This window comes from Antennarius striatus, chromosome 16 (assembly GCF_040054535.1).
Source record: "Antennarius striatus isolate MH-2024 chromosome 16, ASM4005453v1, whole genome shotgun sequence".
NCBI lineage: Eukaryota > Metazoa > Chordata > Actinopteri > Lophiiformes > Antennariidae > Antennarius > Antennarius striatus.
Genome location: NC_090791.1, coordinates 4,334,415 through 4,348,943, shown reverse-complemented (window position 1 = coordinate 4,348,943; position 14,529 = coordinate 4,334,415). Strand labels below are relative to the sequence as shown.

The window sequence follows — 14,529 nt, the reverse complement described above, 5'->3', positions numbered from 1 at the left end:
TGCCATAAAAGAAAGGGTTTTTAATGTTTGACATTATTACTGGATTAATTTGAAACCGAACTGACTCTAATTAAAGTTTATAAAACCGTAGCATGGCTGCTAGGGGGCTGGGGCCTATTGTAGCATCAGAAAACTAATGACAAAGTTTACTTCATTTCATCCAAGTTAATGTCTGTCCACCACAAATACTGGCCTCTCAAAATCACTACAAAACCCTTAAATGCACTTAGGTTACTGTTACATGTTACTGTACAATAAATAAGAATAAAAACATGTAATCATATTAAAATATGCACGTACGCTTCCAATGTCTACAGTGAAGTGACACTCGTGATTCATGTGATCATTTTAATTCAGAGTAGGTTACGTTAAACTTTTACTCCTTATAATTTAATCCTTGAGGAAGAGAAGATCAAATTTTTCAAGGAACAGTTTTTAAGCATATCCAACAACAACAGTCAATTTGTCAAGTGAACTTTATACATAAAGCATAGAATCACACCAGTTATGCAGTGAAGTTGGGTTGTGACCGACAGTAGGGTTAAATATCCATTATTTCTATCACTAATGTTTCTCTGTGATTCAGTATGGATCTCCATTGTTTACCTCTTAATGCTATATTAGCATGTAGCATGTAGCTTACCTTTAGAGTGAAGGAAGAGAAGGAGGAGGGAGGAGTTATTGTTGGTCAGAGTCAGAGTTGTCATCAGAGAGATGGTCACCACTACCACCATCTTCACTAGCCTTTGCTTCATTATCCATGATAAACAGCAAAGTATCCAAGGTACGAAGCAGGAAGTTCCTTGAGATGCTGACAAACAACAAGCAACAGGAGGAAGAGATGAGTGTTGGAGCTGTGTGAATGTAGCAATGCTGCCCCCGCAGTGGTTGTGGCAGAAAGCGGAACTGCAGGAAAATATTCAGACACGGCAGCTTGCATTTGTTCGTATCTCCAAATGTTCGTCAGTCAAGTGTTCGTAAGTTGAGGACTACCTACAATACAATTTACTTTAAATAACTTACATCCTCTATATAGTAAATAATAATGACGGTCTGCTGTGATTCCCGATGCAGCGATCCTCGTCTGCAGCCTTCCTTCCCTAGACATTTATTCCAGGGGTTTGTACCTGGGGTCGGGGCCCCCTGGGGTATTTTGGTGTCCGATTTTGCATCTTGTAACTGAGTAGAGAATTATGACTACACATTTTTGCAGTGTTATTTTGTCACCATGTTGTTCCGGAACATAAAAACCCAAAAAACCCACAGTGGAAATGTCACCTTAAAAGCCAGTAATAGTTTTATTGCTTCATTGCTGCATCTTCGCTCCACTGAGAGTGTTGTAATTAGACGCTTTCTAGCATTCCCCAACATTTTCCTCCATTTAATGAGTTTAATTACAGTAGGACAGCTGGTGAGGGCATCTGTACATCAACCGCTGCTCCCTGGACGACTTGCCAGCGTGACTGCGACTGGTGGCCATAATGACTGGGAAGTTGAAATAATTGCTGTAGCTGACAGCCAGGCAACCTCCACACCTGGGTACCTGAAGTCAGCAGGGTTATTGACAACTTATTGATCTCCCATCAGACTCTCACGTGTCCTTACACATCCATCGGTTTATTGGTCTTTGACAACTGGAGCTTTGCCACTCTTGATGGAAATTAAAAGACTGCACCGAGTGATGCGAGTCATTGACTGTGACATGAGTAATTACTTTGTTGTGCGAGCTCCAGGAAGCTGGCAGAGCGATGTCGGACTTGACCTTTCGGCTGGATGACACCAAGCTGGCGGCGGATGACCGTTCCAAGCGGGTACGGCGTCCAAACTGGTGCTGGATCCTTCAAAATCCACTCAAAGCGACAAACAAAGTGGTTTTGCAGGCTTCCCCAAAGCATAAATCTCTACAGAAATTTCACTCAAATCATTTAAGGGATGTTTAAATAGGTGATAGAAAATTTTGTCACCACTAGGGGGCAGTAGAAACTAATTATGGATGAACTGTTATTTCGACCAACACCTGAAAGACTGACTCTTCATTGGTTAAAGGCACCACTATATTCACCAACAAACTATATGCTGTAGGAAAATTGATCAAAAGTGTTTGTTTTGTGGCTGAAAAAGAAGGGAAAAAAACCTGGAACCAAACCTTGACGTTTTAGGCCAGAATATGGAAACAATGAGCTGGAAGCTGCTCAGGAAAGAAGAGTCAATTGTCTCCAAAACAAAAAGCCCAAATAATCCAGAATAACTTGGTTGCTATGAAAAATAACATGATGAGTGTGGCTTGTTTTCTTTTCCTTTTCACGGTTTAACAGGATAGATACAGTAGAGATCATGTTGAACATCCTCCCTCAAGACAATCAAATCTCCCGTATCATACTGCATGGTGAGAAGTTCCAAAACAACAAACTAACATGAGGAGACACTGAGACAATTTCCAGCTCCTTTGAGGGATAACATGACCTTTGACCCTCATATCTCATCCAAAGGAAGAGTCTATGAAATGTGACCTACAGCAGTTTTTAAAAACAAAACAAACATGCATGACAGTGTAACTCCAGCTTGATTTAAATACATTTGACATTATTGCTGCACCCTTCCAGACTCACCAGAGGGGAACCTATTCGCGTTCCAGTCCCAGGACCCGAGCGTCGATGACGTGGCTGCAGGCGTCGGCTGCCAGGCTGATGCACATCTGGGCAGACAGAGCGAACTGTTTGGGAGGACCGAGCCCTACTGGATGTCAAGACGTGTCAGAACAGCAGCAGATACAGGGTTTGGCACATTGATTGCACCGTCGCTTAAAAATGATGAGGATCTCCTCGACTGAAAACTAGTCTGGTCCCCATCCTTGAACACTTTGTTTACAGCATTTTATTTTACTTTGTTTTGTTTATCTTGGTTTTTATGTTTTTTTAATATTTATTTTATAGTGATTTGTGTTGTTTCAATTCGTTTTATTTCTTTTCATTTTGTGTTGTTTTATTTTTATTTGGTCTTATTTAATTAATTTCATTTTTATTATATATTTTTAACTTTTATTTGTATTAATTTATTTTGTATTTATTTTTTATTTTTACTTTGTATATATGTTAATTTTATTTTTGTTTTATTTTGACATGCCTTAATTAATTTTATTTTGGTCAACTTATTTTATTTTATTCGAAGGAGTGCATGTGATACCACCAGTGGCCTCTAGATGGCAGTGTTAGAGAACATATTTAGCAGTTGAATGCATAAACTTCTTTCGTGCATGTTTTAATCTCCATGTGATCTTGTTGACTGTATGTTCGGTCACGTGATTTGCTGCATCAGACTATTGAGATGCTGCAGCTCACACTCAAACCTCAGTTCTTTGAAATTAATAAATTTTAAGCCTCTGCTTGGACACTCCCAGTTTGGGTCAATACACACAGAAGTTCTCAAGTCCTTTTGGTTGAGTTTCAAAGCAAACAGAATGATTGAAATTCAAACTCTTTATGCAAATACATTTAATGATCCGACTCTCCCAGTTAATTCCCTCTGAGCCTCGTGTTGATCAGCCTGTGTGAAAAATCTAAATGGATAAATAAACTTTTTTTCTGATTTTTCTAGGACACACAATCGTGTGTTTAGAACACGCCATCTCGAAATCCTGACTGCTACAGAATCAACTGAACAGTAAAAATAGAAACAGTAAAATATTTGTGAGGTTAAAGGTCAGACAATGTGAAACAAGAATGCTAAGTGTCATTTATCCAGGTTTTCCAGTTTTTCCAGTAATTATCTTGCGGCGGATGCGCTTCCAGCCTCACTGTTGTCTTAGTATGATTGTCTGCTGTTTAATGACGGCTATGCCAACATGCTAACCTCTGTTCTTCACCTGCCCTCATCCTCCTAACATCCTGGAAGGTATTTTGACAGAAGCTTTTTACCACGACGAGCATCTGGATTCACTCCCAGTCGGTAAACAGTTTCAATCCACAAACGTTGAGCTTCTTAAGTTTATCTACACCTGAAAATAAATGTTGGGCATATCTTTTGTTTCCTGCTAAAGAAGTTTAATCCCAGTCTTTTCCTGAAAGGCTTCTTTTTTGCAGCCTATCTGAACACACAAAGGAAGGTATTTGATATGAAACATCCCTCTCTGCACGCGCAGTCGGAGATGCTGCATCACAAAAGCAAAGGCCGACACATTTCCCGCACAAACATGCACGCAGATACGCACACAAAAGCCCTCTTTTACAAATGCAGGCAGTAAATACAATAACACAAAACATAAAAGAAGCCTGATATGCAGGTGTGTGATCACTGAGGCGCGATTTAAAAAGGAAAATATGAAAGGAATCTGTGGGAACGTAGTCCCCGTTTAAAGCGACGACAGACAGAAGTTTCTGCTTAATGTCTCCATGCATTTATACGTAATGTGTATTTCCCCCCATGTTGTAGTTCTCAACAATGCTTCAATGACAAGGCCTCGATTACACCGATCTATTATGTGCGGAATTTATGCAAATGTGATGTGATGGGAGCATCTTTGATCCGGAGCGGTTAATGCAGCAAATACATCGTGGATCTAACGGGAAAAAAAACCAACATAATCACGAATGTCATGTTGAGATTACAAATATAAATAAGAGCCTCCTGCCTGGGGACTTGGGTCCCAGCAGTCAAAACTGTCCCAGTTGTTGTAAAGTTATTGTAAAGCAGACAAGATGGCCGAAACAGGAACAGCAGATCTGTTTTCTCATTTCATTTACCTCACCTTTAAAAATGAACTGTTGACGCTTTTGGAACAGAAACCTGCACAAGTGGAAATGTTTTAGCGTGCAGATGTGTTTTTAAACGGAAGAACGGCTCTAATATTGACATGCCGAGTCCATTTGACACAGAAGTTTCATTTTGTTAGGGATTAACTGTTAATTTGAGCTCAGCTGGAGACTTTATTGAATGTATTTGCAGCAAAAAAATCGATGAGTTTTCACACATTTTTGTAGCTTAGCTGTAGAGGTGCACAAAACCAAAGAACAGATGATGAGTAGTTTGTTCACTTTGACCACAATAACCCTGCAAATCTTCACTTTTTGCATTGAAAAACAAGAAAAATCCTTGATCATCTTCTCAAGAAATATTTCCTTTGCTGTAAACAACAAAGGGTGTGGCCCACCGTTGCTCGCAGCTCTTCTCTTTGTGTATATTTTTGCATTCAAAACTTTAATCTCCTTTCTTTTTAAGCATTTTTCCAAACTTAATTCAAGAGTCGCACACAAATAGCGTTGGCAAAAAAGAAAAAGAAAAGAAGAAGCTTTATTTCATTCGTCAGACCTCACTGTCAAGGCGATACAAGACGAGCTCTCGGTGTGTTACATTAAGCAACGTGCCCTCGTGCTCGGGTGACTCATCCTTTGATTTTGATTTTCTAAAGATGTCGTTTTAAAAAACGGTTGCCATTGAGGCAGACGAGGGCCTTTAAGCATAAAGGGTTTTATTTATTTATTTGTTTTATTCATGTCTGGATTTATAAAGATTCTCAAGTCTGATCTGGAGGAGATTGGCTGAAGGGAAATACCCGGGTATAGAGAGACATGGCAGCCACAATACGTCGCACACTTGACTACATCAAAACCATGAGATGGAGGGATGACGGGTGTTTAGTTGTACTGTTGTGACATCTAGTCTTCCCACACTTCCACCTTCATGATAGCGTTGGAAAGCGGATTCATGGTGGCCCTGACGTCTAGACCGCCATCGACATGCTTGATTCCTGACCCTGAAGCCTCTTCCCTGGTGAAGTGTTGCTGGTTCTTTTCGTAGTACATTTCTTTATACAGATCTTTATCGGTGTTCCTTGACTTGTCGTAGATGCCCACAGCAAACCAGTTCTTGTACAGGTTGTAGTCCCAGGGGACGGAGAACATGATGGCCAGGACCTTGTGGTGGGCGTTGTACGACCTCTCGAAGAGGTCGTACGTCAGCACGCCGACGCTGCCCGTAGCTTTGCTGCCGGACTTGCTGAATGTGCAGACCTCCACCTTTAGAGGGCGCACCGTTGGTTGAGGGGGGTTGTAAGTCTCCCCATTTTCAAGATGTACCCTAAAGAACAGACAAGAAAAACGCTGGTTAAGTTTATTTCTTTTGCACACCCTTCAAACGAGTTTGAAACCCCCAAACCGTCGGGGCTCACTTGGGGCTGACGAGGCAGTAGTTCCCGGTGAAATTTGAGATTTCTATGGTGATGCTCCTCTTGGATTCGATGTCGGCGGCGACGGCTTCTGCTGACTCGGTCATTTTTGGAACCGGCGGGTAGAGTTCTGCCTGCAAAAACAAAAAGGCATTCAAAGAGTTAACCAAGCTGAAACCACGGCTAAGACCTGCTGTCAAACGGTGGGAACCGCAGGAAGAAATACCCCCCTGACCCACGCTCTGCTGAAACGCTGCATTAACATTACGCCAACCTTCAGGGGTCACACACACACACACACACACACACTACAAAACACACGGATCCAAGAACCGGCATTTCAAACATGAATGATCAGAGAGAAGCTGCACACTTTCATCTCCACATTAGACAACTAGAGCACTAAGTAGTCAGCAATGATGAAGTTAGACTAAAAAAAACCCCAACACAATCACCCGTTTGATCAATGCTGAAGATACAAATCAAACAAATGTCCCCATCAGGCTTCTGGATGCCTCAACAAATTCTAGCGACGAGCTAACGAGCCATTCCGTAACGGTGCTTCTGATAAATTAATTTTATTCTCATAAGTCTTCTTTTGAAAAGAATCCAAGCGACTTACTTACCTGCTGAGGTCGTCTCCTGCTGCACCTGAATTCCAAAATGAGGAAAAACTCACCTGGAAGGGAGGAACCGCTTGTTTAAAAAAAAAAAAAAAAAAAAAAATTCCATCATGCAGGACCCTCCCACTCAACACACAATCCAAGTCAGACAGAAAACGCCTTCAGTCAACATGTTCTTTTTTTCCTGCATAGTACATCTATAAGGAGGTAAACACCTCTGTATATCGACCACACCCTAATCGGTGTGTGTGTGTGTGTGTGTGTGTGTGTGTTTGCTATGGTTTCCCAATGGATCTGAACCCGTATGAGAGTCTCCTTCTTGCTGAGGTGGGAATCCTGACTGTCGTATTGTGCAACAAAGGAAACAAGTTAACACAAGCATTTCTGGAGTTAACTTCATCTTTTGTTAAACATCTTGCATCGCAAATTTAAAAAAACAAAAACAAAAAAAAAACGCCACAAAAATACAGCGTTCTCACAGACGGCGAAGAGCGATGTTGTCATGGGGGCTGATTTAAAAAAAAAAACCATCTATGCAGATATTCCATCTGTTGCTGCTCCTTTGAATTGGATGAAAACTAGCAAAGAGACTAAAAAGGATTAGTGTTCATGGGTAATAATGAAAGTGTAATGAGTGAAAACACATCCACACAAAAACACTGCTCTGAATGTTTTATTGGCACCATGAAAAAAACAAAAAAAAAAGGGAGTGCACAATAAGTACGAGCCGCGTGGAATGAGCTAATGGAGAATCAATGAGCTAGCTGTCAGATATTGATATCTTTCAGTTGACACAGAATACATTTGACAGGAAAATCAGTCTTCCTCTTCTCTGGTTGTTGATTTTGAAGACAAACTGCAATCAGATTAAATTAACTTTACTCTGTTGGGTACAAAAGCAACAACTAGCGACCCATTTTATCGTAGACCTCCACTTTCACGATGGCTTTCCCGATGCTGGACATGGTGGCCCTCACATCCACGTAGCTGCTTTTATACAGCAGCCCGGTGCCGCTCTTCCCATTCTCGGAGCGGGTGAATTTGGACGTGTCTTTCCCGTCGTACATCTGGTTGTACAGAGTTTTGTCGCAGGCGTGGGAGTCATCGAACACACCCACGGCCAGGCGGTTCTCGTACAGGTTGCGGTCGAAGGGCACGGAGAACATGATGGCCAATCGCTCAATGGTTTGCCGTCTCTGCACGTGGTGCAAGTCGTAGGTCAGCAGGCCCACGGCGCCCGTCGCCGTGTTGTCATCCTTGGTGAAGGTGCACACCTCGGTGGTGTTGCTGCGAACCGTGGGCTGGGGCGGGTGTTGGCTGAAGCCACTTGACATGTACACCCTACGTAAAAGACATCAACCATCATCGTCAGTATCACTTTGATTGAAAACCAGAAAAACAAGATTTATGGAGGTTGTCAGGGTAGGTTTTTTTTTTTTTCTGAGGCGTCGGAGGATGCCTGAAATGCGTCACGCTGATGGATGGAATCTGACTGGACAAGTACTTATGTGGACTTCTAAGCAACAGTGGGTTGCATACGATGTGCAATGAGGCGGTGTTGTGTCGCCGCGTGATAGATCGGTGGATCTATCAGCAAAGTGATGTCACACATCCGGAGGTGATTGTGAGCCGCTTCCTTTTTTTAAAAAAAAAAAATCAATAGTGGGAGAAACATATTGTGTTGTTAAGAAATAGTCGCAAAACAAATGTTTGATTTGGAGCAGTAATAAAAAGCTACTAATAATAAAACACCAGCTGATGCTATGCTGCTCCTAAAAATGATGTTTATTGAGTCAACTGAAAGACTTCCTCTACTCTCATTTTTTCCACGCATTTATTGCATGAAATTGACGATTCATTTGTATTTTTCTTTCTATGTTCTGCTTATATGTCAAGTTTTCTACCCCTTTACTGTATACTGTATATATACTGTATATATACTATATATATATATATATATATATATATATATATATATATATATATATATATATATATATATATATATAAAATTTATTTTTATTTTTTTATTTTTTAAATTTAATATAATTTAATTTTTTTTAATACCCATTCATCCGGTAAACACATTTCCTGCCTTACTTGGGGTTGATGAGGATCAAGCTCCCGCTGAGATTGGTTACTTCTACAGTGCAGTTCCTGTTGGTGGTGAGAGTGGCTGAGATGGATTCTGCTGTTTCTGGCATCTTGGCTGTAAGAAGAACAGGACAGAAGGTTTAGAGATGTTATATTTGCTAATGGGCCACAATTCATACATACTGTAGAGCAAGAACTTTAAAGTTAAACATATGAGACTTTATCATCAGACTGGAGGAAAAGAAATTCACTTCTGACAGGGTTTTCTAACTAAACACTGTTTAAATGCAAGAAAAGAGAGTTCTGGGAAAAAGCCCCAACACTAATTATAATCCGGCTTTAAATAGAAGTATTTATAATCACCTTTCGGAGTGTGCTAGACGGCAGCGTCGAGTTCCTCTTCCTCGGTTCCTGCAGAGGAGTGGAGGGAGTCTCCTGTGGTGTGATTACACCTCAACAATCCAGTTACAAAGCAAGCATGGGTGTGTCCACACTGACATGAAGCAGCACTATTATGCATGGAGAGAACCCAAGCTGAAAAGTTAGCATTAGCGCTTGGGCCGCCTGATACCTCACAAGACGCATGAGCATCATTAATGTGAATTCCTGTTATTATTATAAGTGTTTTCTGTATTTTTAGACTGAATATTGAACGCGTGCAGCAGACACCGGCGGTGATGACACCATCCTTTTATTCTGAAAGGTTGAGGTTGTCATGGCAATCTTATTACAGTTTTTTTTTTTTTTTTTTTTTCAGTTTATTTCACTCATTTAAGTGATTTCATTTCAACCTTCCGCTCTTACGGGACCCCTTGGCGGCTCAGTTAATTATGGGGGTCGGACTATTTAAAGATCCTGATGAAACATGTCATGCTCTGACTTGCTCAGAATGAAACGCAGGCTTCCAGACATTGCTTCACACTTTGCTTGCTGTCGCTTACAGGTGAAGGCTTGCAGCAGAATCCCATTGGGGGGTTCTTTTTCAGTGCAGACGACCCCCACTAGAATGCAGACTGGGATGGGTGGAACGCCTTTTTTTTACGGTGCAGACATGATGCCTTAAAACAATGTACTGTATTACACAACAGATCTATATTTACCCATAAGCACACAGGACCCAAGGGTCTTCCCAATTAAGTGTGTTTTGCAAACTCGGTGTGTTTTGGAGACGTGTTCATTATCCCACCGAACCAATTTTAAGCTATTTTGTGGCAGCTGTTCTTTTCCATACATCAGGCGCCTGGAATTGATTTAAATCCTTCAGTGCTTGAAGTCACCAGATGGCACCAAACACGCATTTGCAAAAAAAAAAAGAACAAAAAAATACATTTACACTACACAGATTTTTTTGTCAGTTTATGTTTTCCATCTGATGGCTTTCCAGTGTCCACGGTAGAAAACCTCAGATGAACAAACACATGAAGCGTGCCCTTGGTTATGTCCCATGAAAAAAAAGGACAGAACACATTTATTTTATAGTTATAGATGGGTGTCATCATGAATAAACCAGAACATCTTAAAAGGCTCCTCCAAATAAATAAATTAAAAAAAAAAAAAAAAAAAAATCCAGATAGTTTTAATTTTCCTTGAAAGTGAAATTGAATGTAAAAAAAACAACAAAAAAACAAACAAAAGCGGAACAAAGAGCTGTTAACCTTCTGTTTTGAAGAAGTAATGGATATTCTCTAACCCAGCAGCACACAAGATAACCATCACCAACTGATTTATGTTGGAGGGAGTTCAAGTTTCACTCATATTCCTGAGCACGTCGGATAAATTCAATCTCCCTGAAGAGTGATCCCAGAACAGTAAGAGGCAATTAAAGAGGTGACAAAAAAAAGACGGCGTGTCAGTAATATCCATTCAGAGGTTGCCTGGGCTCTTAAAGTGTTATCATGACAAAGATAAATGTGTGCTAAAGATAAACCCATATTTAATTATAGTTTGCGTCTGAGTGCGCCGCCGGTACCTTAACCTCGTGACACCTTCGCTGACACCCACTTCTCAGGTAGTTTTAAATGTAAAAAGTGTGCGTCAGGTTAATGGTTTGTTGAAACTAACGTTATAAATGATTGTTCATGTCATCACTAACCTGAAAGCAGAGCTGAACAAATATTATATCGCCTGAATATGAAGGCGCTCGAATCTAGTTCACCTGCACGTCTTTTCAGTCTTGATTTAAACGTTCAGTCCTTCCTCTCTTACGGCTCGATAATCACCGTTAATGCTTAAGTCCAAGTCAGTCACGGCTTCTCATTGCACACAAATACACAGTTATTCGCGGCTATAGCTTGTTAGTTAGCTGTGTTGTATTTTCACTCTAACAGAGGAGGTTACAGAGCAGCCTTTTCTAATTAGCTAAGTTTCCCGCTTCTCGTTCTCCCGAAGCGCTGTCAAAACAGCTTGCTAACAATTTGCGTGTCGAGGTTCACTAAAGTTGAACTTTACAGGCTGTGATTTATAGGATGAAGACATACAGCAGCTCCGGAACATATAAAAAGAATGCTTATGTTGGTGTGCTATTTTTGCAATGCATTAGAAAAAGTTATGAGGTGATGCAAAAAGGGTCCCGTCAAGACTTTTTGGGGGGTTTGGATATCCTTATTTGAACCGTCCACCGTCTGAATGAATGAATAAATCAACCGCTTTGCATTCAGCATATCAAATAGAGAATATAGCTGAGCAGCAGTAGTGAGTTCGGGTCAGCAATTTATTTTATTTTTTGTTAGTTGGAGAAGGAAGAAGGAAGAAGAGGAGGCAGGTTCCATCAGCAGAACCGTTTGGATTTCCTTTAAACCTAAAGTCACTTCTCTGATTCAAGCAAAAAGACTTAAGTTATAAGATGCTAATTATGCAGGGTTTTTTTTTGCAATCAAAAGCTTTACCTTCAGTGACTTGTTCTGAGAAACCAGGGTCGTATTTATTTAAACTTTTAAAATATTTTTTCAATGTCTTTGCAGTCTTTCTGGCCCTGGGGTTCCCTCACGCGACAGGCTTCAGATATTTCCTCGCTCCAATACATCTGATTCAAACAAAAAGGTCATAATGAGGCTCCTGCAGAGCCAGATAATGGGTTGATAATTACCATCAGCTTTATAAATTGATTTATTATTTATCTGTCATTTTTCGGCATAAATTTTCGTAAAAGTCAAACTTTCAGAGAACATTAGCATAAAAATAATTATTTTCCTCTTACGATAAATCTTTTGGAGTAAATTTTAAATGTTGTGATCAATGATTAAGAGCAAAATAATATGTGTTTAGAGGGAATTATAAGGAATACCAGGTGTGCAGACAGGGAGGCTTATCAGTCGATGGACTAGAGACACCTAGTGGTCAGGTGTGGAATGGCATGTAAACAAATAACTTGGTATACAAAAAAATTAAGCACAGAGTAAAATACAATGAAAGGGGTTATATTGGAGCAACTGTCACCATGACAACATCAGTTATTCATTGACAAAGAGTTGTGATTGGGTGTTACAATTCGATGAGTCACAGGCTCTCTAATCCGTATTATTTACGGATTTCTGCACAAAGAATTATATTGAGCATTTTTAAAAATAAAAAGCATTTCACATAATAAAACACCCACAAATAGAAAGACATACAAACATTTATATTTCAGCACATCAACAAGAATTCCCTGCAATTTCTCGAGTAAAAAGTCCGATTGTTCCCAAAATGAAAAATAAGAACTTTGGTAAAATGATTGGAAAGTATAACAAAACTGACAATTACATCTATTTTTTCATCCCTGCATTGATCCCTCTGCTATCAGCCTGCCTATTATCAACCACACTATCCAACCTTGTCAGTTTGCGCTTGAAGTATGAGTTTGTTCTGACCTTTTCCAGGACTCATTCTTTCCATATCAGATGCGGTATCGACAATAAAAAGCTACACAAGGCAGATCTGGTCACCTAGAATGAGTGAAAATGACCTTGAAGGATAAATCGCTCCTCCAATGCCAGATTTTGCGAATTATCCTTGATATAAAAAATGCTCTTAACAAGACACACTTTTAAGATTGTGCGTCCCTTGGCCTGACGGCCGTGAGAGGGATTAAAGTAGCGCTGAATGAAACCGAGACAAAGGCGATGTGTGTGTCTACACACTACAGCACGTCTGCCGTCGGCCTGTCAGCAGGCAGTTAAAGAAGCTTTACTCTTGTTTCTCAGATTTGATTACTGGAAGCTGCCACAGCCCCAGGGTTTAGTCTCAGGCTTCTGTTAACCCTCCTCTGGCATCTGGAAGCATCCGCCGAGATCGGTGAGCGGTTTCCCCGTCGCTTCATAGATCAAATAAACCACATTAGCCTTCATATCACACCTGTGACCGGAAATCTGCTCATCCGCCCTGAACCGTCTGCCAGCTACCCAACGGCTTCGAGCGAGAATTAGCGCAAAAATGACCGAAGTCCGTCTTCAGTTCAAACTTTAACACATGTCAGACTGACCAAAAGACATATTTTAAACAGTTGGCACACAGCTACTGCCCTACTTAAAAGTTTCTGCCTCATTTTACACCTTCTTCACCCTTTTTCTAGGAAGAAATTTCTAATGGAAAGTATCAGGATTCAGCACAGCAACAGATCTTACAGGGGTTACAGATGATTTACCGCTGCGTAATCTTTTGTGTTTGATCACAACATCCAATAAATCATCAGGTTTTTAAGAAAGGAAGTCATCAAAAGGAGATAAATTCATTCTCATCACAAATTGTACGTTCTTGCCAGCTTTATTTAGGTGATCCGGTGGACATGGTGGTTGGGTAACTTTGATAATAGCCCAGAGTTTATAGAAGTGGACAACTGGACTGGACCAAAACCTAATCCACTACAGGAATTAGGAGCATCCTGACCAAAGGACTAAATATTCAATGTGAATTTCCCAATTTGGGATCAATAAAGTACATCTATCTGTCATCTTGAAGAGGTTTGCGTCAGATCTTTCTATGTACAGTATTTCCTATAAGAAGAGCAGGTGAGTGACTTTGGAGGTGGGTTTTCAGATGCCCCTCCAATCAGGAGTCAGGAATGATGCTGGTTGATTGGTTCCTTCCATCCATCCATCCATCCATCCATCCATCCATCCATCCATCCATCCATCCATCCATCCATCCATCCATCCTCTTGTAGACGAGGTGACTGTAATCACCTGATCTACATCCACCTGTCCACCTTATGAGTTGTCGGAGTCCATCCCAGATTGCTACAGGTGAGAAGCGGGGTACACCCTGAATGCATTGCCAGCACATTTCCCAGCTCCTATTGTATTTTTGGGGTTGATGGGAAAGATACAAACCCCGGGTATCTCCCAACTGATTTCTTCTGGTTGTGTGATAAAAGTGTTGATCGGCAACTTGCGACATCTGGCTTTGCACAACATCTCAAAAGTAGAAATGTAAAATCCAGTTATCACGTATAAATACCCCCACCCCCACCCCCACCCCCACCCCACTTCTTCAGACATTGTATTCCCGCTGATTGAAGTCTTACAATGTCCCGAGCTTCTAGGAGGGGAGCTTCTGATTCATTCTTTTAGTCATCAAAACAGTCTTCAAAGGTAAAGATTTTCAAATGTGGGGTAATGGGTGATGGTGGTGGTGGTGGGGGGGAGTAGGAGGGGATTACACCCACCTTACGGTGAT

The 14,529-nt window shown here is 40.8% G+C and overlaps 2 protein-coding genes across 3 annotated transcripts; both read right to left on the bottom strand.

The window, feature by feature from the left end:
• Nucleotides 1-5,269: 5,269 nt before the first annotated feature.
• Nucleotides 5,270-7,290, bottom strand: apnl (actinoporin-like protein). 2 transcript variants are annotated; one of them, XM_068336797.1, is made up of 3 exons: nucleotides 6,783-7,290; nucleotides 6,164-6,294; nucleotides 5,270-6,072 (listed from the first exon to the last, which is right to left on the bottom strand). In XM_068336797.1, exons 2-3 carry the CDS (start codon nucleotides 6,265-6,267, stop codon nucleotides 5,652-5,654), a joined length of 525 nt encoding a protein of 174 aa, XP_068192898.1. In that variant the 5' UTR covers nucleotides 6,268-6,294; nucleotides 6,783-7,290; the 3' UTR covers nucleotides 5,270-5,651. The 2 variants fall into 2 exon arrangements, with proteins under 2 accessions (XP_068192898.1, XP_068192897.1); XM_068336796.1 differs by having other exon boundaries at nucleotides 6,787-7,290.
• A 150-nt stretch (nucleotides 7,291-7,440) lies between these two features.
• On the bottom strand, nucleotides 7,441-9,375 carry LOC137609640 (bryoporin-like). The gene is made up of 3 exons (XM_068336795.1): nucleotides 9,241-9,375; nucleotides 8,884-8,992; nucleotides 7,441-8,124 (listed from the first exon to the last, which is right to left on the bottom strand). Exons 2-3 carry the CDS (start codon nucleotides 8,985-8,987, stop codon nucleotides 7,689-7,691), a joined length of 540 nt encoding a protein of 179 aa, XP_068192896.1. The 5' UTR covers nucleotides 8,988-8,992; nucleotides 9,241-9,375; the 3' UTR covers nucleotides 7,441-7,688.
• Between the last annotated feature and the right edge of the window lie 5,154 nt (nucleotides 9,376-14,529).

What these genes read in the sequence shown, in the direction of transcription:
- apnl (XM_068336797.1), bottom strand. Translation starts at nt 6,267, where the DNA reads ATGACCGAGTCAGCAGAAGCCGTCGCCGCCGACATCGAATCCAAGAGG. An exon ending in TACTGCCTCGTCAGCCCCAA is followed by an intron (nt 6,073 to 6,163) that starts GTGAGCCCCGAC and finishes TCTGTTCTTTAG; the next exon opens with GGTACATCTTGAAAATGGGG.
- LOC137609640 (XM_068336795.1), bottom strand. Translation starts at nt 8,987, where the DNA reads ATGCCAGAAACAGCAGAATCCATCTCAGCCACTCTCACCACCAACAGG. An exon ending in TTGATCCTCATCAACCCCAA is followed by an intron (nt 8,125 to 8,883) that starts GTAAGGCAGGAA and finishes TCTTTTACGTAG; the next exon opens with GGTGTACATGTCAAGTGGCT.